The sequence below is a fragment of the Spinacia oleracea genome, chromosome 1 (assembly GCF_020520425.1).
Source record: "Spinacia oleracea cultivar Varoflay chromosome 1, BTI_SOV_V1, whole genome shotgun sequence".
NCBI lineage: Eukaryota > Viridiplantae > Streptophyta > Magnoliopsida > Caryophyllales > Amaranthaceae > Spinacia > Spinacia oleracea.
In genome coordinates this window covers 129,978,722-130,004,004 of record NC_079487.1, presented here as the reverse complement: position 1 = coordinate 130,004,004, position 25,283 = coordinate 129,978,722, and the positions used below count along the sequence as shown (strand labels likewise).

Below are 25,283 nucleotides of genomic sequence, written 5' to 3'. Positions count from 1 at the left end.
AGGTTATAGTTATCAACCATGATTTTAACCAACTAAATTAGTTAATGTTGTTGATTACTTTTAGAACAATAACGTTGTTGAAAATAAAATATGTGGATTAGGATGATAGGATTTCCTCAGCCAATAATTAGAGTTGAATTCTTCAAAGGGGTACTATGCTGAGTCGTTGACGGCTTTGAATTAACCTCTTCATATGTCATCATCGAAATCAATGATATTTTTCACGTTTTAATGAACAATAAAAATAATTGTTTACTTTTCAGTTTGTAAAGTTTCATTCAAGATCTGGAAGAATAGTTACGTTTGCAATTATTGATGTTGGCATTACAGGTACGATAGTTTTTTTTTTTGGGTGTCGGTTCTCCCTTAGGGATAATCCGGATTCGGGGCGAGTTCTAGGTGGTTAGGTTCCAGGTCCCTCCTAATTGTTGTTGCGGGGGATCGAACACGGGTTCTTCCTATCAAGTTCAGCCCCAATCACCACTGAACCAACAAGCAATTGGTCACTACAAGTACGATATGGTCGTTCTGTTCACTCTTACCTACAAATTGTGGAGTGTGCCCACCCAATAAAAATAGAAAGGGAATGTTGAAAAGAAATAAAAGCAAAACACTACTAGAAAGAATCAAATTGAAAATTTATCTTTGGGTAGGTGCCAAATTACCAATCAACTAGTTAAGCTAGTGAAGTGTTGGGAGAAACTTGATTGAATTTCCAAACAAAACACATGTTGTAGCAACTGTAGGCACGGAAAATTTATTAATGTGCCACGTTGAATATAATTGGGTCAAAAGTCAAAATATTAATTCATTAATTATTTGACGGTCATAAAATTAATTAATTTGGGTGAACAAATTAAATTAGTCCATTTAAATTATTTTAATTATACCCGAATATTTTTAATGGTTAAAACCCAATAAAATGGGTTAAAACTGTTATAAATGGGTCATGACAGCCACAAAAGGCTCAATGTACAACAAAACTCTAAAAGCTCTCTCACCCTATAAATACAAGCTTGTCATTTCATTCCAGGGAGAGGAGAAACAGACGGCAAACCTAAAACTCTTAAATATTCTCCCTGTGCGCCAGTCAAGTCACGACTCCCTCCCTTAAAGATCAAGCCCGAAGGCCCTTATTCAAGAAGATCAAAACCCGTTCGTGAATCGTGAGCAACACCAAATCCACATCAAATAATCCCGGTGGAAAAAGAAACACCAAATCAACATCAAATAATCCCGGTGGAAAAAGAACAACAAGCATACACGTGCCGTTCTATTTCTACATCAACGTTCTTGAACGAGATCAAGCCCGAGTACCCTCATTCAAGTACAAATTATTTCAATCCGTGAACCAAGTCAAACTAAAAGTGGAGATCGAATCAGATGAGAAAATATTAAAGATTATACCCAAATACAGAAAAATCAATAAAGTATTATTTTGTCACATATTTTAATTCTCTTATTTTGCAGACTTGAATTTTGTGTTTACAGCAACTATTTTGTGATTAATTAACAATGACGAATAACGATTAAGAGTGCCACTAAACCAAGCATGAAATGGAGACAAGAAAATGTAACGTGGTAAAGCCATGAAAGCTTCTCCCCCTCAAACTCTCTATCTCTCTCACCTAAACGGCTACATCTTTTCTCACTTTTCATCTAAGTGTAGGTTGATCTGTAACAAGTTCGGTCGAATCAAGGTCATGTTTGATCAACCTTACCTACATCGGACCACCCTTCCAGGAGTCACAATCTTTTTTCCTCGCTTTAGTTCGGCCGGACAACCAACACGTTGGGTCGGACTTCTTCTGTTTCAGGATAATTTCTCGTAAAACAATCATAACTCTCTCGTTTCTTACCCAAAACAAGCTTATGACCGCATTGGAAAGCTATTGAGCCAATCTTTCACATCCAACTTGAATCACTTTGATATGATGTGTACATTAAGAGCAGTTCTCCTTACAACTTGATATGAGAATCTGTTCTTTTCGACTTATTTCAGAAAGTTCAGTTAAGATAAGATAAGATAAGTTCATACAAAATAATTTTTTCATACATTTTCACACACACAAATAGTTTATTTCAGACAAAATAAATTCAGATAAATTAAAATACTCAAGATAATATATGTTCAGTAAAAATAAGTTGAATAGAACGGAGTCTATATTCCTTTATAACCCTCTACTCTAGCTAGCATCATTCACCAAAATTTCAACCAATTAAAGAGAGGAAACGTTGATCGCATTATAATGGAAATTTTATTTATGAAAGTGAAAGTACCCTCTATATTCAATTTACATTATCCACCTAATTATTCGTTATTACGTAATTGTTTCAACATAAGATTGAGAGGACAGTATTTATGAAGAAGAAGGTGAGAACATCGATCGATAACGGGTGAATTTCAAATATGGAGTACTTTTTTTCGATGGATTGTAGCCTTGTAGGTCAATGTTATTTTTCCACAATATATTTCTAATTTATCTGAGCTTAATTCAGTGAATCAAATTTGGATTTTATCGGGTTTCACCTGCATCCATCCAACTTCCTATTCGCTCCACACGTGTCACTTATTTAGCCCGTCACCCGTATCCATCCATCATTCATCATCCGCAAATGTAAAAAAAAAGGATCAAGTGACTAACATATACAGAGTAAATACTTAGAGCATGAGCATTGGACCCCAAAAATATTGTTGTTTGGCGTCAGAATTACAGGTATAATTTTTTATTTTTTTTAAAAAAAACAGCGTTATTTTGTGATTAACGGCCAAGATTGAAGATGCCAGCCCGTTAGCTCCTCTTCAGTGGGTACATCCCCTTCCTATGGTAATATTGTGAGTCACCACCTTCAATAATGAGTTAACTCACAAACAGGAGAGAGGGTGTTGTTCCCTCAAAAAAAAAGAGAGGGTGTTGTGAATTACTTCTAACTCACAAGTAGGAGAGAGGGTGTTGTGAGTTACTTCTAACTCACCGTTGCATATGCTCTTATACTCAGTACTTAAACAAAAAATTGTATCAACTCCAATGTGGTTTTTTTCAACAATATTTTGTTTTCTATTAAAAAAATTGATATTAAAAACAAATGGTTTTAAAGAAATATTACAATAAGAATTGAGTGTGTTTTCTTTAATGTATTATCAAAAAAAATTAGATGCAAAAAATACAAAAAGTCCTTACTGTGCACCGGGATAATTTTTACACAATTTTGGTAACTTATAACATGTATTGATTAACTTGTATAATTTTTTTTATATAGATAAACATTTAAAGGATTGCATAGTTACTTTTATACATTATAAGTGATTTCAAAACGATAATTTTAATAAAAGAAAAATATGTTATAACTAAAAAATATATAATTTTTTCATTATAACAGAATAACTTCTAAACATTGTGTCTTAACTTTTACCCCAATATACAATTTTTATTGTACACCACTTTAACTTACAAAATTGGTAAAATACGGGAAATATGAATGAAATCAAGCACCACCTATATGACTATATCGAATTCGATCCGGTCCCTCCCCGTCCACCCACATAAATTAACTACCCCGGTTTGGTACCCCATACCCGTATAGGCCATAAACATATGTATTCCCTCCGTTCCGGAATATTTGCACCGATTTCCTTGTAAACAGTGTCGTATCCAAGGGGGGCCTACCCGGGCCTTGGCCCACCCTATGGATCTGCGTTCCTACTAATAAAAAATTATCAAAGTTAGACAGCAAATGAGTTATAGTTCAGTTGGTTTGCATAAAGGTGGGCCCATAGTTTTAATATGCATCTGAACTATGGATCGATTCCCCATCATGCACTTATTTATTTGTTTTATTTTCCTTCCACCTGCCAACATTTTCTCCAATTTTTTTTTGAATCGGCCTTTTTCCCTTTACTTTCACGATAAATGTTTTAAAACTCTGCTATTTATTTCCTTCAAAAAATTGTTGTTTCATAAAAGATGTTTTTTTCTTTTTAAAATAAACATTTAAAAAAATTAAATGACATAAATAAAAGTAAATATTATAAATAATTTGGCCCATCCAATAAAAATATCCTGGATCCGCCGCTGCTTATAAAGCCATCTCAGACTACTTGTATTCTATACGGAGTAAATGGTAAACTTTTATTAATATTATATCAACTAGCCCTTTACTTGTCATTTTGTGATCCCATGCACCATTCCCCACCCCTACCCCTTTATAAAGTTGACACATACCCCTAACTATATTAATAAAAATACCCACTATCAACTACTCCGTATCATCTAATTAAATAACTAGTTTTTGTGCCCGAGTAATGCCCCGGGTTACTACATTAATAACTTCTCATTTAATTAGTTTTTTTGTCAATAATAACATTAAACATGTCATATCCTAGTGGTGAAAGTTTGGGTTCAAACCTTATACAAACCATGTTTAACATTTTTTTTTATGTATATGAAAACTACATGTAGTGAAAACTCGTAAACAGAGTGTAACGTGTCACGCATACTTTCTTACAAACACTTCAAAAGAATTCGCATACTTTCTTACAAACACTTCAAAAAAAATTAATATGTAGTATAGATAAGTCATTATATTACATTAAACTCTGTGCTACCGATTCAAGTATTTCGGGACGGAGGGAGTAATTAATTAATAAAATAAATTACGGAGTACTCATTACTAACAAATTGTAAGTGTTGGCAACAATGACCTTCGTCCCGTGCGTTAAAAGTGTAAGCCCGTGCAGTTGGCTCAATATCTAACGAATCTGCAAAGTTTTAATCTTTCAATTCTGCTTCTACACCGTCGACTATGGCTGCCAATTTCTGGACTTCAACTCACTAGTAAGTTTCAATTATCTCCTTTATTTTTTGGGTACCCCTTTTCTTCAATTTCTTAATTAAATGGTTTGATTTTAAATTGAACAATTTTTGTTGCAGCAAACAATTGTTGGACCAAGAAGAAGTAGATGTTGTCCAGCAACTTGATAGAGATCGTGGGATTACCCTTGAAGATTTCAAGCTCGTTAAGATGCACATCTCCAATTGTACACTTTCCTTTCTCCAAAATTTCACCCCTCATTTTCTTTTTTTAATTTTCTTTTTTACAATTGCAATTAGTTTTATTATTTTGGGTGGGATTTCTTATGTGGGTACTTCTTTGATTTGCCTGGAGGAGGTGGGTAGAAGGTGGGGTTTAGATTTTATGAAGTATTGAAGCTTAAGCTTTCTTGATCACTGATTCACTACTGCTGGATGACTGATAAAGTATTTATGTGATGAATAAAACTAGGAGAGTTTAGAAAGGAGTTAGTTTTCTTTAATTATTGATGAATATGGATTATAATGTTTTGCGGGAACTGAATTTATATGTTCTGCTGATTTGATGGGTTGTTGCATAATTGTTCAGTATGTTGTAAGATAAGGAATGAATGATGGGTAATTGGGAATTTAGTTTGCTATAGTCGTCTTGAATGGTGAAGGGTGAAGATGAAATTAGGGATAACCTGCTTGGGAATGTATCATATATGGAAAGAAAGAAATGTAAATAATTGGGAACAAGAATCATAATCACTTTGCGGGCTGTGTAATGTGTATAGCCGAAAGATCACAGAGTATGCATTGCAGGGAAAATGATGGAAGGAAAATGATGGAAGTGATCAGTGTGGTACTTTCAAGCTGAAATCTCCTGCTTTTAAGTTCGGAATTTGGGTTAGATGGGATTCCTTTGCCGACTGAATCATTTTCGATGGATCTTAATTCTTAACATAGAGATATGCCCACTAGGGTATTACTGTGTATATATTATTAAGTGAGGTTTTGACTTATCTTGGTGGTTCCACCACCTATGGTTGAGCATCAGTTTGTCTTGGAAAATACATGGCTATTAGGGATGTATTAAAGCTGCAATCGGTTTAAGAGGTTAAGAATCGCCAAGTAGGAGGTGACAACATTGTTTTTTCAGACGTTTTTATAGGGAAATATACCTTGATTAGAGAAGAAAAAGGTCCAACACGAACAGAATGAAGATATAAAAGTTACCTCATCAGGTTACATGTTGGTTAGGGCTGGTTGCCCATGCAGAACTGCTTTCAAGTTCATTTAAATATCTAATATGACCCACATCTTTGTATGTCTTCCTTTTTATCTGCCGGTGGTTGGTGTTAGCGGGGCTATCTAGATTCTGGAGATAAAAGAATCCGCCTTTCTTGTACTTAATGTATACATGTTGGTCTTTGTGCTGCTTCTTTTGCATTTTACAAAAGGGATAAAAGGCGACGATCGTAAATGTCTATTTGTTGTAGGCTTGGTGTTCATGTTGCAGATGTATCATTGTGTTTACATGCAACATTTATGCACTGACATCTCTTTGTTCAAGGAAGTATGGAAATATAGGATAGATGCTAACTTGCTAAGAATTTACACTTGAATAGTTGAATGGAATGCTTTAGTGCTTTTATCACCACTTTGTGAAGGTAGTTTATGGTGTGGGTCTTGACTGGCTAGAAATTTGTCTTCAACATGCCAACTCCTTGTTGATAAGTAGCCCTTTCTTTGCATGCAGATATTACAAGGATGGCTCATCTTGTGAAAGTAAGGCAAAGGTTGGAAGTCTATTCTACTCCTACCCATTTTGCTTCTAATTCGAGGTGTAACTGATGGTTGCTTATTTATTCATCGATTAAGCATTCTCTGTAGTTTGTTCGCGAGTTCTTCTATTTGCAAGAGACACCTCGTAAAAATATTCCATTGTGTTTCTTTTTCTTAAAGGATTTTTAAATGCTTCTCAATGGTTCAGCCATCTTTCACACTAATATCCTTTTTTGTATCAGTATAAACAGTAGTGAGAATTAGGCATTTAGCACAATTTTCAATTTTCTTTCAAAAGAAGTTTTTAAGAGGCTCTCACAACTTCACAAGTCTATTTAGTTTTTGAAGATTGAAATCTTTACTGAATAAATGAGTTCAGCATATAAGTGTTTTTGTCAGAAGTTTGAACAGAAAAAGTGGTACTTATTCTTTTTCTTCCAAGTTCTGTTTGTCTATATGAAATGACTCCCTAATGTTCTATTTGTGATAAAGAATCTTATTGGTAACGAATTTGTTATCAACCGTGTCTGAACTTCAGAAGTAGACTTGAAATATCGTTTTATATCTTTTTCAATCTTTGTCAAGTGTTATTTCGTTATTGTCCAGCACTCCAATGTGCAGTTTGAACTGTATCCCTGCGATGCTTGTCTTTTCTGATATATTATTCTTTTTCTTTGGCAAGTGCTGTTAGCTCATACAAGATTCAAAATGAGGGATCGTGTGTTTGTTCTGTTTATTTAGTGTCCAGCTTACATATATGTCTGCGTATATTTTCTCTGTCAACCCCTGAAGTGCCGATATGTTGTGACAGAGGCAAGAAGATGTCATTGTTAGGCTGCCTTGATAATTTTAATTTCTGATAATTCCTCACTCTTGCAGGGTTGTTGCTACTGCCATTACATATATGAGACGTGTTTATATCAGGTACCTTCATGAATACCTTCACGTAGGAGTTGTGGATATATGTTGATTCTGACAACAAGTTGTGGATTTCAGAATTGGATGATGCTTTTTGCTAGTTATCTGCTTTTGGGTTTGGCAATATCTTTATATGCAGTGATACCTTCTGTGCTAGAAAAACTTTGTGTTAAATTATGTTCTTTGTGATCTTAATCATAATATGATTGAATTTCAGCATTCCAGGCAATTTTCTTCCTCCCATCCTGACAGAAACTAAGCTTTGGTTGGACAAAATATTATTACATTAAAATTGCAGCTGCAATGATAGGTCCTGCAAATACCACTATACCAGCCAAGGCAACATCGAATACACAGAATATATTATGATACGTTATTAGAATGAATCCAGCTGAAACATTGACTAAAGTTCGGGAAGGAATGTTCTGATGCAAAACATAAATGAGGTTGAAGTGTGTCTCGCCGTTGCTGTTGTGTTTGTGTATTGTGTGAGCCACGTAGGTATCTTGTATTTTATCTAAACTCAATTACAGCCAATTTAGTAATATTTGGACTGTCAAATTAGTACTTCGAAGGAGTCTAGCGAGGATGTAGTAATATTGTGTGGTAGTAAGGAGTTGTAAGGAGTTATACATGACTGAGTGGTTTAAGTACCTTGAGTCATTTTTATAGAAGTGAGATGTTTGCCAAAATGTGACTCGCGGGATTAAGTCTGGGTGGCTCAAACGGAGAGACGCTGCTTGGTTATTGTATGACCAAAGCATGCCTCAAGTTAGAGGGAAACTTCTATAGGACATATGTCCGACTAACGTTGTTATATTAGTGAGAATGTTGGGCATGTAAAATGGATCATATTGGAAAGATGCGGTTAGCAGAAATTCGAATGATGGGATGGATGTTTCGGAACACCTTATGGGATAGTGAGGATAAGATAAGGGAGAAAAAAATACATCGGTTAGGGCATGTGAGACGGTCTACTAGAAGATGCATCAATAAGGAAAGCAGAGAGATGTGTATGTTGTGATTAGGATGTTTGGGAACGCCTTATGGGATATTGAGGATAAGATAGGGGAGAACCAATTACGTTGGTTTGGACATGTGACGCGTTGACTAGAAGATGCATCAATAAGGAAGGCCAATAAAGAGATTGGGTTTAGATGAGAATGTAGCGCTTCATAGGAGGGAACAGAGGAAGAGGATTTTTGTCTTGGCCCATTGGAGATAAAAAACTTGGTTCTTATAGCGGACCCCGTCATATATTGGGATTAAGGATCTGATATTGGTTGCCTTGTTGGTGGTCTAAATTTAAATATATTTGATTCAAGTCACACTTCAACGCCACTATATGGTACAGATCATGAAAGTGAAATAGATATTACTTGGAAGTTGGTTTGCACTGTAGTTCTCTAACATGGTCTGCAACTACACATAATGTGCACTTCAGCATTTTTCTTCCCTATCTTTATATATAACTAGGTTGGAAGAAATATTGAATGCTTGTTCTGAAAGTGTTGAGGACGTGGGGTTGACTTATCTGTTGAATAATATATTAATATTGTTAGACTGAATGATCTCTTAAATTTTTAGAGCCTGCAAAATTTGTTTGATTTAATGGACTGTGTTTCTACTTTCTAGTAGAGAATGCCTGAGGCCCTGAGATTATCTCAAGCTAAAAGTTGGTTTCCATATTTTTGCAGAAAGAGTTTGACAGAATTTGATCCACGCCTAGTTGCCCTAACTTCCTTGTATTTGGCTGCAAAAGCAGAAGAAAGTACTGTACAAGCTAGACTCCTGGTATTTTACATCAAAAAAATATGTAATACCTGCTACCTCACATAGTTTTCATTTTGTGTTTGATGAAACTCGTTCATCAGTTGACAAAGTGTATCGTGAATTTTTGCAGATCCGGATGATATCAGATACCGATTTGATATCAAGGATATCCTTGAAATGGAAATGAAGATCTTAGAAGCCCTGAACTACTATTTAGTTGTATTTCATCCTTATCGTTCTCTAACTCAGTAAGTTTCTTGCAATATATGTTTATTTTCATTTGCATTGTTGCAATTAATACACTTTACTCATCACCTCAATGTTTTTGGAGAGAGCATTAACATAGATGTTTAAGATATCTAAAACTAGCCCTTTATCAGTTAAATAATCAAATTATCTCAGACAACTTTGTTTGAATGGATTTTTATCACTTTGTTATACCTTAAACTGATAAAGACAACGTAGTTACAAAAATACACCCAATCATGTACTGTTCACGGTAAAATTCCGTTGTATGCAACATGTTATTGTTCTGTGTTGAATATTTTCATTAAATTTATGTTCATCCTTGTGCAGATTTCTCCAAGATGCTGGTATGATGGACCTAATGCAGTTCACTTGGTAAGATCATAACTTGGAGATGTTTGTCGGAATCACTATATTTGAATGTACACTTGCACTCAACCCCTTAAAGATGGAAATTAGAAGGGGGAAAAAAAGATACTCCCTCCGTCCCAAAATTATAGTCATGTTTGACTAAAAGAATAAAGTACATGTAAAAAAGAATAAAGTACATGGGAAAGAGAAAATAGTACATGTTAAAAGGAATAAAGTACATTTTCTTTTTGTTTTGTGGTCCCAAATGAGGGTAACATGGGAAGTTCAAATAAGGAAATAGGACTATAATTATGGGGCGTCCGATTTGGAAAACATTATAATTTTGGGACGGAGGGAGTATGAAATAACGATGTAAAACTGTATGGTGCCATTGACTTATGGGAGCGGTTGGGTTTTTGTTATTAGAGACATTATCCGGGATCATTTACATCTATCATGGAAGACCAGTCTAGAGTCTGTTAATAAGGACACCTTCTATTCACATTCACACTAATCTGAACTTGTTTAAACTTATTTGTCATTTTGTCCTGAATTGAACTTTGGTAGGGAAAAAACCGTTGTAAATTAAACTTGGGTAACCCTGATTATTCATGAACATACTTATTAGTATTCCTTAAATTATCCAATCTGAATTTAGTTCGGAACTTATTTTTCCTGAAAGAAATAGGAGAACAGCATAGGGTTTGAAATAAGTCTGTCATTTGCTATTTAGTCTCTGAAGCTATGATTGGCTTCTCTTTAGTAGCAGTAATATCTGGTAATTTTTGCTTATATCTCTGGACACTCCCACCCTTCTTATCCAGAAAAAGGCCTGCGTAATTTGATGATTAATTATTTAAAGCCAAACGAAGGAAGTAATCTTTCTTTATGAATTTTTTTAGTGAATTGAGGTTATTTACCATTAATTGTTTCAAAATATGCAGGGGAATCGTCAATGACACATATAAGATGGATCTTATTCTTATTCATCCTCCACATTTGATTGCATTGGCTTGCATATACATAGCTAGTGTGTCGAAAGATAAAGATAGTGTCGCTTGGTTTGAAGAGCTTCGAGTTGACATGAATGTGGTTAGTATTCACATCTCACTTTCCTCTCTCATAAGTGCCTCCATTTGATCTAGCCAGCTTCTCTTTTGGAAGTGAAACACATACATAGTACCTCAAATCATATTTTAGTCATCTTGTTGCTCCTAGTTGAAAGTTACACCATCAAAGACAATCCTTTATAGACATTGGAAGCATTAGTTGACTCGTGTTTATATGAACTCACTGCTTTAGCTATTACGGAGTATAATCTGACATTAAGCGAGCATGATCTTTAACATTGATTACATCTAATTGTAGGTGAAGAACATCTCAATGGATATACTAGATTTTTATGACGGCATGAAGAATAACATCGAAGAAAGGGTCAACGTAATTTTTAGCAAGCTTCCTTCGAGATCATAATGGTTCAGTCAGATCAGTGATGCCCAGAATAGCTTTGTTTATACTGATTCAACTGTAGTTTGTGTAGATTGATAGAAATCACCTGTTATCTCTAAGATGAGGCTCTTGTGTGTAGAATTCCTTCAAGGAGATAACAAATTCTTTTGGTTTTTCTGGATAACATCCAGTGGCCAACATACTACTGTGTAGTACTCTATCTCCTGAATTTGGTTAATATATTGCCATGTTAACAACATGAACTATTGAAGGTTGTAATCTTTTCTTTGCCAACATGAACTAGCAATTTGAGAGTCATTACAAATTGCAACTATACGAACATACAAAATTGATCCACCAAAATTCGATGTGTTGGAACATCCATTCTACAAAATAATCGATAATTACATACCAATAAGAGGATTTACAAAAACTGTGGACAAATCAACAGATTGCTCTCTATAAGGAAAGAAAAAGAAAACCATGGCAGAACATGCTAAGACTGTGATTGCCTCCATGATCTCCCTTTAGGTCTTCCCCTGTTTCTTGGCGAGTTTTTTAGCTGAACATGAATTCAAATAATCGGAAATTAGATGGTAGAAAAACAGATTTCTACATAGAAAGATTACAGAGTTCTTTTGCTCCTCCAAAACAAGTTTCAAATTTCGCTAGATGTTCTAATTTCTATGTTCAATTTCGCACCTTCAGGCCATAAACAAATTTGATCATCATATCTAATACGGAATACTCTGTTTATCAATAATATGAATCCAATGATAATGTTTGTGAATATGCAGATACTTTTCTCCAGTCCTTTACAAAATTAAGATTTAATAAGAATTGTGGTACCTGCTCTCCTTCTGGCTTCAGATTTTGCGAAAAACTCTCTCCATTCATCAGTCATAACGAAAATTGGATCTTCATCTTCATCTAGAACCTCTTCAAATTCATCATGATCATCATCTTTGAAATTCCTTAAGATCATAAAAGGCAATGAGAGTATGAGACCAAGTCAAAAGCAATAGCTTCTAAATTATAAGTAGTTGAAAGAAAATCAAACCAAATTTGTAGGATCCCCCATTTCTTATGTAACTTAAACAATGGTGCATTCCCAATTACTTCTCCTACAGTAACTAGCTAGTGAGCTCCCGTTAAATATTCAGTGAGTTGAAAGATACCAGAAAGGAAATACTTGGTTTGTTTACAAACAAGACTTGAACTTCACATATCACATGAACAAGCGAAAATGGATTCATTCAACGATTTCCTAATCAGATAATTACAAAAACCTGACCACAAAGCACTTCAAATTCAACCCATTTCAACTTAAGCCAAGTTACACATTTCTGAGTTATCAAGAGTGTCTTATGATTCGAGTGAAGAATGACAGAACAACCTCTTTCAAGGAGCTGAGTTGCAACTATTTGAGTAACTTTTGGTGTAGGAAAGCTCGAAGAGTGAACAAGGTTAGCTTTTGGGTGGTGCTAACATTGTAAATTGGCATTACCTGCAATTGCGGTCAGTCTCACTAGTTCTAAGTTCCTAAGCCTTTGTTAAGAATTCTACTAAAAATGCATGGTTGAAAATTTCTCTTAATTAGACCTAAGAAGTTTTCCTCACTAGTTCGGTTGCATTGTATCTATAATGCAGGATTTAGGAAAGAGAGGACAACACGTCTTCACTACAGTATTCATATTGATGCTCTTTCATGTCATCCCTAAAGATTCAAATTCATCAATGCAACAATCAAATTATAAAATTTCCTTGTTGAAGCCAAGTTGTTACTACGGAGTACGGACTACCAAGTAATAGGCAAACCAATTAACAATGCAACCATTATGACTAGTAAAACCCTAGAAAAAGAAATTAAAAACAACTATTCCAGCATAATTTATCAAAACAAAATCATAATTAAAACATTAATCAAAATGAAATTCAATAATTTGAACTGCAAGAAATAATAAGCGAAAAAGGAAGGTCATAAAGCTTACAGGGTATATTGGGAAGTGGGAGGAGCTTCAGGTTCAGGGATTTGGGGAGGTGGGTTGATTAAATTAGGGCAGAAATTTGAATTGGGGTTTTGTGGAATGTTGTTGCTTTGAGGCAGAACATGGTAGTGGTGGTGATGGTGGTGGAGGTGGAGGTGGTGGTGAGGGGAGGATAGAGAAGAAGGGTGGATGAATAGGAGGTGGTGGTGGTGGTGGTGGTGCTGGCGGTGGTAAGGGCACTGATGTGGTGGTTCCGTTGTACTCTTAGTATGTGGCGAGTTCATAACTTCAACTCGTTATGACGCGAACTCGCAACTCGGAAGTCCGCGAGAAAGGTTATACGGAGTAAGCGTTAAACCATACAGTAGATTGTTACACGAGGATGGAAAGGCCCATTTTAAATATGGGCTTTTATGAGGGCAAGGTGATAATTGTACTATTATTTTGAAAATTTTTGAGTATCATATTTGAGAAATGAACATTATTTTTGAACTTCTAAGTACCATTTTTGAGCTTTGGAGTACCATATTTGAACTTATTTTGGTCTGATATGTATTGTCAAAACATATATGAGATTGGAATATAGTTCATCATGGTTACACAGCTATTGGATCTCAAGGATTCTTACTTTTTGGCCCAAATTACGCCATCGTATGTGGCCAGAATCTTCACTCACGCGGTTAGTCAACCTATTATTCTTGTACTTTAGCAAAAATTTATAGTCAAATTTCAGTTGATGGAGGGAATACTACATATTTAAAGAGGATTAGAACTTGAGACGTATCATATCCATATCTTAGACTTAACCCCTATACCAAAACTTTATTGATACCGAATAGGCACTACTCCGTAAAATCTAGATCAACGCGCCTCTCATTCATAAATGATTGCATATTTAGCTATGTGTAGCCGTGTAGGCTTGACAATATTCTCTTTATCTCTTATACTTCTTCTTCTTTTTTGAAGAATCATATTCAATCAATATTGTTCAGTTAAAGTCATACTATAAGTTAAATTTGGTTTACTTTAATTTCGTTCACTTAAATACTGTTAATAAGTTCAACTTGGTTCAATTTCCCGTGACCAAAAAAACTTAGTTCACCCTTCGTATTCATTTTATTTTAGTCAAAAAATCAAGCCTAAAGTATATGGCTCAATACTATAGCCGAATAGGCTAGTTGTACTACAATTCTCATGACAACATTCATAACAAAAACATTTTCCCACCATGGTTGACTTTTACTCCTCTAACCATTACTTTAACTCTTAATATCTCAAATCGTGTCTAAGTAAAAATTATAAAAAATCAATATTTAGAAAATATATATCGATATGAATCTAACATGACCCCACATGAATAAAATATCATTGCATACAAATCACAAAAATGGCCAAAGTCGTAGTGTGAATAGTGTAAAAAACAAATGGTGCGATATTTCCGAAACGAAGGAAGTAGTTCAGTTCAATAATCAGTTTTGTACTACTCCGTATAAGATTTAAGAAAATACAATATAATAAGGCCTAACAATGTAAAGGAATCGGAATGGAATAACAGAAAAGGAAAAGGGAAAGAGTTGGTTGGATATCCACTGCTTTAGTGTGTGCTATAATTGTCGAGAAACGTAAGTGCAAATTCAATGGTGATAACAATTGATGGTAGGTGGTGCAAAAATATTTAAACATGGTTTTAGCCCTACAATATAACGTAACAACGAAAGGCCAATTTGTATTTGACAAAGCCTCTCATTAACAGAGAGGATAATCTCCGTTGTACTTATTTTGAGATCATTTTCTGAAATTCCTATTGTATCCTTACTAACGTCTGAATTTGTTTAAACGAAAAAATAAAAATTTATCTATCTTTAGAAAAAATAAAAAGTCATCTTAAACCAAAAAATAGAACCATTCAATTTTTATTAAGGAGATTACTCAGCATCAGAAATGTTAACTATCAAAACATGTTAACTATAATATCGGTACATAGGTGCGCATTGTCTACATAAAACACTAGTATTATTGTAAACGAAGATCTATACATTAATACGGAGTTTCCAAAGCGCAAATTAAGGCACCAACCACCACGTGATAAAAGAGCTCATGCATCATGATACAACCGGTTATACATTGCAAGTACTACCAATACTAATAATTTTTTTCTCATTTAGAAAGCAAATGATTAGATGAATAAACAAATAAATTAGTTGTACCTTGCAATGTACATCGGGTTGTATAATAACAATTGTCGTGAATGAAAATAAATTGTCATGTTCTACCGGGTTGGTAAGTTTGTTAACCATTTACATTTCTTTATCTGCACACTGCGCTTTACATGAGCATCAATATTTAATATGTCAAACAGGTCATACTGATTTTTTAAATTTGGATTGTTTTCTAAAACTAACTTTAGGTTGTCCTTAGAGATCTTCATTTTAATTTATACCATGTTTAGCCTAGGTTGTGTATGCGTCAGGTATCGAGTTAAGAACATATTTACTTTGCTTTTGGTAGTCAGGGTCATTTCTTTAACCTAATTTTTTGAATTTGAAGTGTATTTTCTTAATTTAAAGAAAAATCATTCCAGATCAATATTTAGTTTTAAATTGGTTAAACTTAAGCTGGGTTTATGTAGAGTATGAAGAGGGATCTATTTTTGACAGGTTTGGTACCATCCAAGTGCACGGGACAAATGCTTACCAAACTTTCCCCATCAACTTTCTCCACCTTTAATCATTCTCTTTTCATTGTCGTTGGACGTTGGGCGATGTCAATGGTTGTTAAACTTACACCTTTTGCCTGCTTTTTCATATCATTCCATCATCAACAATGGACCACTACCCAAAATCTAAGTTGCCAAATAAATACAATCCCACATTTCATAAAAAAAAATATATGTTCATTCAGGGTGATGATAAAGGTCGCAAGTTGCGACAACATTTAGTTGTCGCAATCTTATGTGTCAGAGTTTAATTGGTACATGTAGGCGCCACGTAGGCTATGCGTCTATCATAATAGTTTTTCTACCAATGCAATATCACTATGAAAATATGTAAATAAGGTAGTCGGTATAAATAAGGAAACAAATTAGAATATTACGATTTTCCAACCTTTTTTTGAAACATGTATAATAGGTTATATAAGAGCATGATCAGCCCCAAGTCTTAAGACATGAATTGTGCTGACATGACATATGATTCACCAGTCTTAAGATCAGACATATAGAAATTGTAGCATTGAAGTAGACAAGTCTTATCAAAGTCTTAAAGTGAGTCTTGAAAAATTAAGACTCAATTTAAGACTTGGTATGTGAGTTAAATTAAAAAATAAAATGATATTTTACATAAATTTACAAGTCTTAAATGAATTAATGGGTGAAGAGCTAAATTTGATTGAATCTTAAGGAGTTTTAACAATAATTTAATTATTTAATATTAATGAAATGTTGACATGGCAAATGAAAAACATCTTAAGATAAGACCCCCTTGATCTTGCTCTAAGTTAAATATTTTAGTTTCCAATTTAAACCATGGCACATAAACATGGCATGCTGCGACCTTTATCATTTTCGTTTCATTTTATAGGGATAAGGGCTATTTCCTTAATTATCGTACTGGTTTTAAGACGAAATTTTGTCTAGTGTGATAAAGTGAACTCTCTTCTAGTAATGGGCGTGACCCAGACTTATATTTAACAAAGTAACTACTTCATATTTGAGAGAAACTGTTAAAACTTAGCTCCACAAAACATCCCGGTTAAAGACACATATGCATATGGTGATAGCTCCCCTCCACCTTCTCTTTTGTTATGTTTCCTTTTCTCCCAATATGTATTTCCTAACTTGTATGCCTTAAAAAACTTATATCCTCAAGAATGATGGAAAATAAGTGGAAAATAGAAATTAAACAAACCGTGGCAATGAGACGTACACCAACGCACATAACGGCATTTTTGTCTTTTTATTCAAGTTTGTATTGGTCTTTTTGACAGTGTGTTTGAAAATTGAAAAAATAAATTATATGGAGGTGTGTTGTTCGACTAAGCATATATATACTTCAAAGCTATAGGAGCATTTAGTAATTTTGTCGTTGGTTAATGTAATCATACCGTCTCATTCACATCTCTGCTTTGTTCGATAATACTAGTCTTATATGCACGCTATGCGTGCGAAATATAAAAATTAAAAATTACTTTATGACAACTAATCACAATTAGGTTTTGATAGCGAGTAGAGAAACAATGTCGTTGAGTGGATTATTTGGACTGTAGCATTGAGTGTCGATCGTTCCACCATATGTTCCCTTATATAATAGAGATTAAATGAAATAAAGTCTAAAATGAAGTTAGCAAAAAAAAGCTATTTTGGGGGGTTTATTGGGTTTATTTTGTTCATCTTTAGATTTTAGTTAATGATTACTTGTTAATTTTGTGAATTTTTTGTGAGATTAATGTTTTTAATTGGTTAATAAATTTTATTGCTTTGTGTTGATTTTGATTTGTTATGCCTGTTTAATTATTATTTTTTTATTTTTATTTTTTTATGTTTACTTTGTGATGTTTATACGTTAATCACATAAGGAGAGCAAACTTTTAGCAAGATTTCTAAATAGATTGAAAGTAAAATGACGTTCAATCATTGTTTCAAATGATGATGCTTTTTAAAAGGGTGACGTGTAATGGGAAGTATGATAAATTGATATGGAGTTCATGATAAGGAGTATTTTTAGGTTGTGAATGTACACTCATTTTCTTTTTAAAAAAATGGGTTGGGCCGGGTTGGGTTATGCTAAATGAGCCATAACTCGACCTGACCAAATTTGACACGAACTGACCCATTTCATTTAAGGCTGGGCCCGACCTAGCCCTTGACACGACCCAACATTCACGAGAACGTTTTTGTTTTGTTTGGTTTCTATGTTAAATTAAAATTAAGTGTATATTAGGAATCTGTTAGTTAACATTTTATGATCAAATTATCACTGAATGTTGAACTATAATGGAAGAACTCATTTATAAAGCAAATAAAAAAAATGTGATGCTGATAGTTTTCTATGATGTCTGTTCAAGAGGGGGAAATTGGAGGAGTAAATAATTAATTAGTTTTGAACTTTTGTAAAAATAAAATGTTATTATTATATTTCTTAACTCAATGACTTAAACTTTTTTTTTAACCAACATAGTTAACTTTGGTCATTAAAGTAACACGAGGTCCCAATTATCGGCAACTTTTGTGTAAGACCGCCTTACCGAAAAAATCACTTTGATTGCTTAACTAATTGGTTCACCATTGCTTAATTAATTGGTTCCATTGGTTAACTAATTAGTTTTATTGATTAACTAATTGGCTCCGTTGCTTAAATAATTAATTGCGCTTAATTAATTGATTTCATTGCTTAACTTATATGACATCAAAATGATCTTTTGCGCCGCCTTATATTAAAGTTACAAAATTCTAAATAAAAGTAATACGTATACAACTATATACTTTGTATGTGCAAGACATTTTATCCATCTATAAATCAAAGAAGATTTTTATTCGACATCCTCAATCTCTACCAAGACCATCGTATTTACGGTGAAAGGACGAGGTCAGCTGCCGCTAGATTTCCCTTTTTAATTCACCTACCTCTACCATTTGGCCTCTGCCTTCTGCTGATCTCCTATTTATCAATTGGAATTCTGGAAATCGGAAAGTGTGAAATAGATGGTCCACAAATATTGAAGATCTAGCACCAAAATTAACAAATGCTCCAATGTTCAAAATCAAAGGGAGCCCACATGTCGTCAGAGTCGTCACACAGAACCAAAATTTATCCCTATAAAATACTAGTACTACGAGCAATATCTTTCTGCCTCTTTTCAATTTTGTATCCTCCACACCTCTTAAACTATTTCTCTTTCTCTCTCCTCCTCCACTCTTTTCTGTCACCTTAAGCGTGAAGATAGGGTGCGATTCTGTCATTTTGTGCCATGGGATTTGAATCATAGACCCAGATTTCTGATTCAATATTCTCTATTTAAATTTATTCAGATTCTTTTTTGTTTTTTTTTTGGTTATTTAGGAGTAATTTTCATTTGGGTATTGATTAGATTTTTGAGGGTTTATGCTAAAATTAGTTGCTTTTTGAAGAATTTGGTGCCCTTTTTTCTGGGATTTCCGTTGTTGTCAATGGGCGCTTTAGATGAGGGTCATTATGATGTGGAGCTTGAAAATTCATTGAAATTGTTGGATGTTGAACAAGAACCAGATATCCAGGCTGCTGTGAGGGTTTTGTTGCAAGGTTTGGGGGAAGATATCAATAGGGAAGGCATCATAAAGACACCGCTCCGCGTTGCCAAAGCTCTCCGGCACGCCACTACAGGTGATTGTTAATTGAATTACTTTAGCTGTAATATTCATTGTTGTTCGTGCTCTTCATTTCACCTCAAATACCCGTATCAGATCCTCGACGCTCGATATAGACCTAGACACTTCACATTTGGTTTTGGGTCAAAATCACAAAATAACCATGATGTATATAGTTTGGTACAACTAGGTGTTGGTTGTGTTGTGTGACAATGAATTTTATTCTGCCATCTGAAGGAAGCTTATTTGAGCCTATTTAACTCAATTGAACACTTAGACATGTACATAGATGATATGAACTGTTGAGCAAATAATTTTGTTGATCATGATTGGTTATTGATCAATGCTAATGAAGCTTGAAACTTGATGATGTTGGTATGTGTTTTTTTGGAGTAACATAGCTTTTTTAGTTGATTTTTCAAGGTTTGAAGGAAAGATGAGTTGAAGTAAGTGTAAAGTTTGGATGGTGCATCTTTGACAGTGATAATGAATGTAGAGATAGGAGACTACTGATAGTTGAACTTAAAGAAGTGATGTCAAATACGTAGTAAATTATCTCTGTCCGGATATAGTTGTCACATATATCAGCTTTCCGTACCTCAATTACTATAGTGACATATTTGGAAATTCAATCATAAACAGTTCTTAGTTTAGGAATTTTAACTTTTTATGGACATCTTTAAAAAGGTACCATAGATGTTGCTAAATTCAGAACAGAGGGCCTGTGTAATTGCGTTAAATATGATTTTGCTATGGTTGAAACATCTTATTTAGGGTTGATCACTTGTATGTAACTGGAATCATATAGTGACTACTTAAGTTATGATCTGAGGAAAAAGAACTTTAAAAAAAATCAGAAAAATGTATATACTTTTGGTTTCTTGCTTCAGATTGTTGTTAAGTTTTGACTTTTGAATAGAATGCAAGATAATGCTAGGTGACTTGGTACGGGTAAAAAGAGGGAAGAAAAGAGAGTTATGGGCATAGCATATGGGGTTGGTTGAGGGGTTGTTTCTTGTGATAAAAGTGTGCTACATCCTTTGCCCCTGCCTATCTCCCTCGACCCTCATGATCTTTTACTTGTCAAGATATTGTAAATTGAACATCAGAAGTGGCGTTAGGGAATTTCTTCTCATCCATCTTCATTTAGCAATATGACCATGCCTTACTTTCTTTGTTTCTTTGAACTATTGAGTTGTCATTAGAATCTTAATTCTGAATAACATGTTTCTGATGATTAAATATGTAAATGTTGAAATGGAGAAGAGAATAAGCTTAAACACCTAGGAGAACTATCTCCATGTAGTAGTTTTATGTTTGTGTTTAGCCAATTTGCAGCAGAGATCTATTTTATTTCTTTGATGGGAAAAATAATTTTTTCAATTAAGAATAAAAGAGGGAATATGAAGAATCCGAGTTTTACGATTCACATTTCCTTCCTTGAACTGTATAGATCTTATGCTTTTAGTTCTTGTTGTTGATCTTCGTAAAAGGTGGAAGGCATGCAATTCCTATGCCTTTCCTCTAAATTTATTGGTGCCATGAAGAGATTATGCTTTTCATCTAGGTATTATAGATCTTGAGAAGGGATGATTTTGAGTGGAAGGTGGAATGCATACGCATTGCTTTCATTTTTCCAGATTTTTAATAAGCTACAATTTGTATTTCATCCAAACAGAGTTTGTAAAACTTAAGGACAACAGTTCCAACAGGGAACTATAAGTCGAACACCAAACCTGGGCTCAACAAGCCTAAAACTAAACAAGAACAACCATCAGACAAGCCAAGACCTGCCAGAACTTAAACACACAAAAGACAACAACTTTTCAACAAATTACAGAGAATCTAACCATCCCCTCTCAGAAATAGCAACTTTCTTCCCCTTGATGCTTCTGATTGTATGCTTGACAATATTCTTTATTTCCTTAACCCCCTGATACAACACCTCTGCAGTGGCAGCCATAGCCACTTTCTTCTTAAAAAGGGACAGTTTGCTTTGTCTGATCCAAGTAAAAAGTCTGAAGTAGTCAACTGCAGGAGTAGTAATGCCCAAACAAGACTTGACTTCCTGAATGCGTTATTAGAGGCTAATATGTGAGTCCATATGAGAATCGCAAATCAAACACTGATCAGTATCACAATTCACAAATACCTTTTTTACAGATTTTTTTCCAAACTTTCAGCCTGTTTGCATGGCCAGCCATGTAACAAACCTGTGTTTAGGTTGTGTGTATCTATTCCATACATATTTTCTCCACTGCACGCTATTTATTCAGATATTTGCATGTCAACTTTATGATAATTTCTGTTGTCATTTATACTATGTTTGGATAAGAAGAAATGGAGAGAAAGGAAGGGAAGGATAATGGAGAGGGACAAGGCCCCTTGTTTTGTAAAGGGATTTGGGGAAGGAGGGGGTGGGTTGATTTTCCCGCCCTCTTTAATAAACACCATCCCTCTAAAATTGAAAAGATTTGGAGGGAAAATGAAGCTCACCTTTCCACTCCCATTTCTTTCTCTTCTATCTTGCATTCTTGCTATCCAGACAAAGTGTTGCTTTTTATTTGCCTGAAAAGTAAATGCGAGACTTGCTGCTAATTGCTTGAGAAGCTGATGATTGAAAGTTATGTAGTAATGACACGGAGTTATAATCAAATAACTTGAAATGGTGAATCAGACTTTTGGATATTCCATATACTCCGTATGTAGTTTGAGATGCTTTAATGCTCTAAATTCAATTTGTGTAAATTTGTTGTCATAGAAGTAAATTAGCTTGGTGAGTCATAAATGAAGATTTTTCAGCATGCTGAACACATAATATATCTTGGACATGTATTTGATGTATGTATGAGCCTAACCCAGTCAGTAAATTATGTGGTCTTACAGTGGCTAGTTGATGCTCATGTAGTATAAAGAAAGATACTCCATATGCTGATAATGTTGTTACTATTCCAGGCTACAAACAAAATGTAAAAGACATTATAGAAGGTGCTATATTTCCAGAAGCAGGTCTTGACTATAATAGAGTTGGCCATGCTGGAGGTGCTGGGGGTCTTGTCATTGTTCGGGATCTCGATCTCTTTTCATATTGTGAGTCTTGCTTGCTACCGTTCCAGGTAAAATGTCACGTGGGCTATGTTCCATCCGGGCAACAAGTTGTTGGCCTTAGCAAGCTATCTCGGGTAGCTGATGTCTTTGCTAAGCGCCTCCAAGATCCACAGAGGCTAGCTAATGAATTATGCTCAGCTTTGCAACATTCCATCAAACCAGCTGGAGTTGCTGTTGTTCTTCAGTGTCTTCACATGCATTTTCCCGCGTTAGAGTCTATGTTCCTTGACTCATCCTCTGACGGGTGGATAAAAGTGCTCGTATCCTCGGGATCTGGAGTTTTCGAAGATAAAGAGGCTACTATTTGGGGTGAGTTTTTTAGTCTTTTGAAATTTCGGGCCTCACAAATAGCTGAAAAAATCCAAAAGAGGAACTCGATTAATCATTGGTGCCCGTCCCAAGCTTCCCCTATTAGTAAAATTTCATCCAATGTTGGAAGTGTGAATTCTAGTATGGTTAGCGCAGTCACTTCGATTCTCAGATCCTTGGGTGAAGATCCCCTAAGAAAAGAGCTTGTTGGTACTCCCGCTCATTTTGTGAATTGGCTGATGAATTTCCAGAACTGTAACATGGAGATGAAGCTGAACTCATTTATTTGTAATAAAGCAAGGCCTCAGAAATCAAACGGTGAAGTGATATTCAACTCACTAATCCATTCTGAACTAAACTTGCCGTTTTGGTCACAATGTGAACATCACTTGCTCCCATTTCACGGAGTAGTGCATATAGGTTACTTATCTGCTGAACGAGTAGATCCCATAGGGAAGTCTCTTCTTCAGTCAATTGTTCACTTTTTTGGATTCAAGCTTCAGGTTCAGGAGAGATTCACTAAACAGATTGCTGAAATAGTTGCGCCTCTTCTTGGTGGAGACGTGATAGTGGTGGCAGAGGCTAGCCATATGTGCATGATTTCTCGGGGTATTGAGAAGTTTGGTAGCAGCACAGCCACAGTTGCTGTTCTTGGTCATTTTTCAACTGATGCAAAGGCTCGAGCGTTGTTTTTAGATAGCCTTCCCATCATCAACAATTAATATTTTCAATTAAGGAATCGCTTGGCCATTTAATTTTGTTTACAGGTTGCAATAAGCAGAGATTAGTTTGAATGGAAATACACAACAAGGTGATTCAGGAAATCGAGTCTTTTTTATATCTCATTTATCCTACTGTATCAATGGTGCCATTCAGAAGAGGTTTTCCTGTTTTAATTATGCTGATTAATCAGCTTTTGAGCAGTGAGGGTTTTGCGTTTCATTATAGTTTTACACACAAGTACAGATGATGAATTTAATGCAGTAGAAACTGCTGACCATTTTTGTACTGATCAAAACTGTAATGTCTCAGATGGTTGTTCCAGAGGATGGTCTTGTTCTGCATGGATTCAGGTTTTGTTCTTTTAACCCTACAAATGAAAGTTTTCAGTTAGTTCACATAAGGGCTTCCCAAGATCTGGTTCTTGATTCTCACCGCAGATACTTCGTTTCTTAGACTTTGTTCTGTCCGATTCTTGATTTCTACTCATTTCAGATAGAATAAATTCAAGAAAAATAAGGGCTATTCAAATATAATTTACAACTACTATAAGTTTTGATAAGTTTCAACAAGTTTATATAAGTTCGGATAAATTTAGATAAAATAAGTTGATGAAAAATAAGTTAAAGTCACGTGAATAGAAGTATAGAATGCACCCAGGAAAAAACCAAAGTGCAGAGTATTTCATAAGAGGTTCATGCAATTCATATGAATCATATACCCGGCCTAGCTCAAAAAAAAAAAGTTTAGTAGTAAGTTGTTAATCTAGATTAAAGCTATACAGACAGACCACATTAACATAAACTCTAACAAGTGTCACCAACACCAAGGTGTCTAATTAAGTTCTTAGTGCTAGACTGCTAGACTTTGTACTTCGTATGAGTTTAGGGTTGATTAAATTCCAAGTGCTTGACTTCGTATAAGTTTAGGCTAATACACAAATTCTTATTTACAATGGGTGTACAATAAATATTGTACACCAGAGTAAAAGTTAACTCAAAATGCTTAAAAGTTAAGTTTATATAGGCGAAAGTTATCTATTTTTTAGTGATAAATATTTTCATTGTAGTAAAACTTATTTCTTCAAAATCACTAATGATGTATAACATTAATCATTTAACCCTTTAAATGTTTATCTATCAACTTTTCTTTTACTAATATAAAAGTTAATCAAAACTAGGTTAGAGTTACAAAAAAAAGGTAAAAATTATCTTGGTGTACAACAAATTTATTGTATACCTTATACGCGCAAGACCTTTTGAGGCTAATAAGTTCGAATCCTAAACTCTTCTAAAAGAAAAGTTTATCTTTGTAATGGAATTAATAGCTTTACCCCTAAAATCCTTCTTTGAAAAAAAATCAAAATTCTTTTTGGAACTGTGAATTGACAGCCTTAGCCCTATATTTTTTTTTCTGAACAGATCAAAATTCTCTTAAAAAACCTATACACTTCAATTACAATTTAACCCTCTTTGTTAGACATGCACCTTCCTTCCCACA

General features: G+C 34.5%; 3 protein-coding genes across 3 annotated transcripts; 2 read left to right on the top strand and 1 right to left on the bottom strand.

Annotated features, from left to right (window-relative positions):
• Positions 1–4,646: 4,646 nt before the first annotated feature.
• Positions 4,647–11,612, top strand: LOC110803235 (cyclin-C1-1). Its single transcript, XM_022008735.2, has 9 exons — positions 4,647–4,835; positions 4,932–5,038; positions 6,556–6,595; positions 7,461–7,505; positions 9,197–9,315; positions 9,403–9,520; positions 9,849–9,893; positions 10,814–10,961; positions 11,238–11,612. Exons 1-9 carry the CDS (start codon positions 4,804–4,806, stop codon positions 11,340–11,342), a joined length of 759 nt encoding a protein of 252 aa, XP_021864427.1. The 5' UTR covers positions 4,647–4,803; the 3' UTR covers positions 11,343–11,612.
• On the bottom strand, positions 11,585–13,671 carry LOC110803245 (uncharacterized). The gene is made up of 3 exons (XM_022008742.2): positions 13,310–13,671; positions 12,168–12,292; positions 11,585–11,880 (listed from the first exon to the last, which is right to left on the bottom strand). Exons 1-3 carry the CDS (start codon positions 13,588–13,590, stop codon positions 11,846–11,848), a joined length of 441 nt encoding a protein of 146 aa, XP_021864434.1. The 5' UTR covers positions 13,591–13,671; the 3' UTR covers positions 11,585–11,845.
• Positions 13,672–18,997: 5,326 nt separating this feature from the next.
• LOC110803227 (GTP cyclohydrolase 1) lies at positions 18,998–24,135 on the top strand. Its single transcript, XM_022008727.2, has 2 exons — positions 18,998–19,662; positions 22,602–24,135. The coding sequence occupies exons 1-2, from the start codon at positions 19,470–19,472 to the stop codon at positions 23,783–23,785; spliced, it is 1,377 nt and encodes a 458-aa protein (XP_021864419.1). The 5' UTR covers positions 18,998–19,469; the 3' UTR covers positions 23,786–24,135.
• Positions 24,136–25,283: the final 1,148 nt, after the last annotated feature.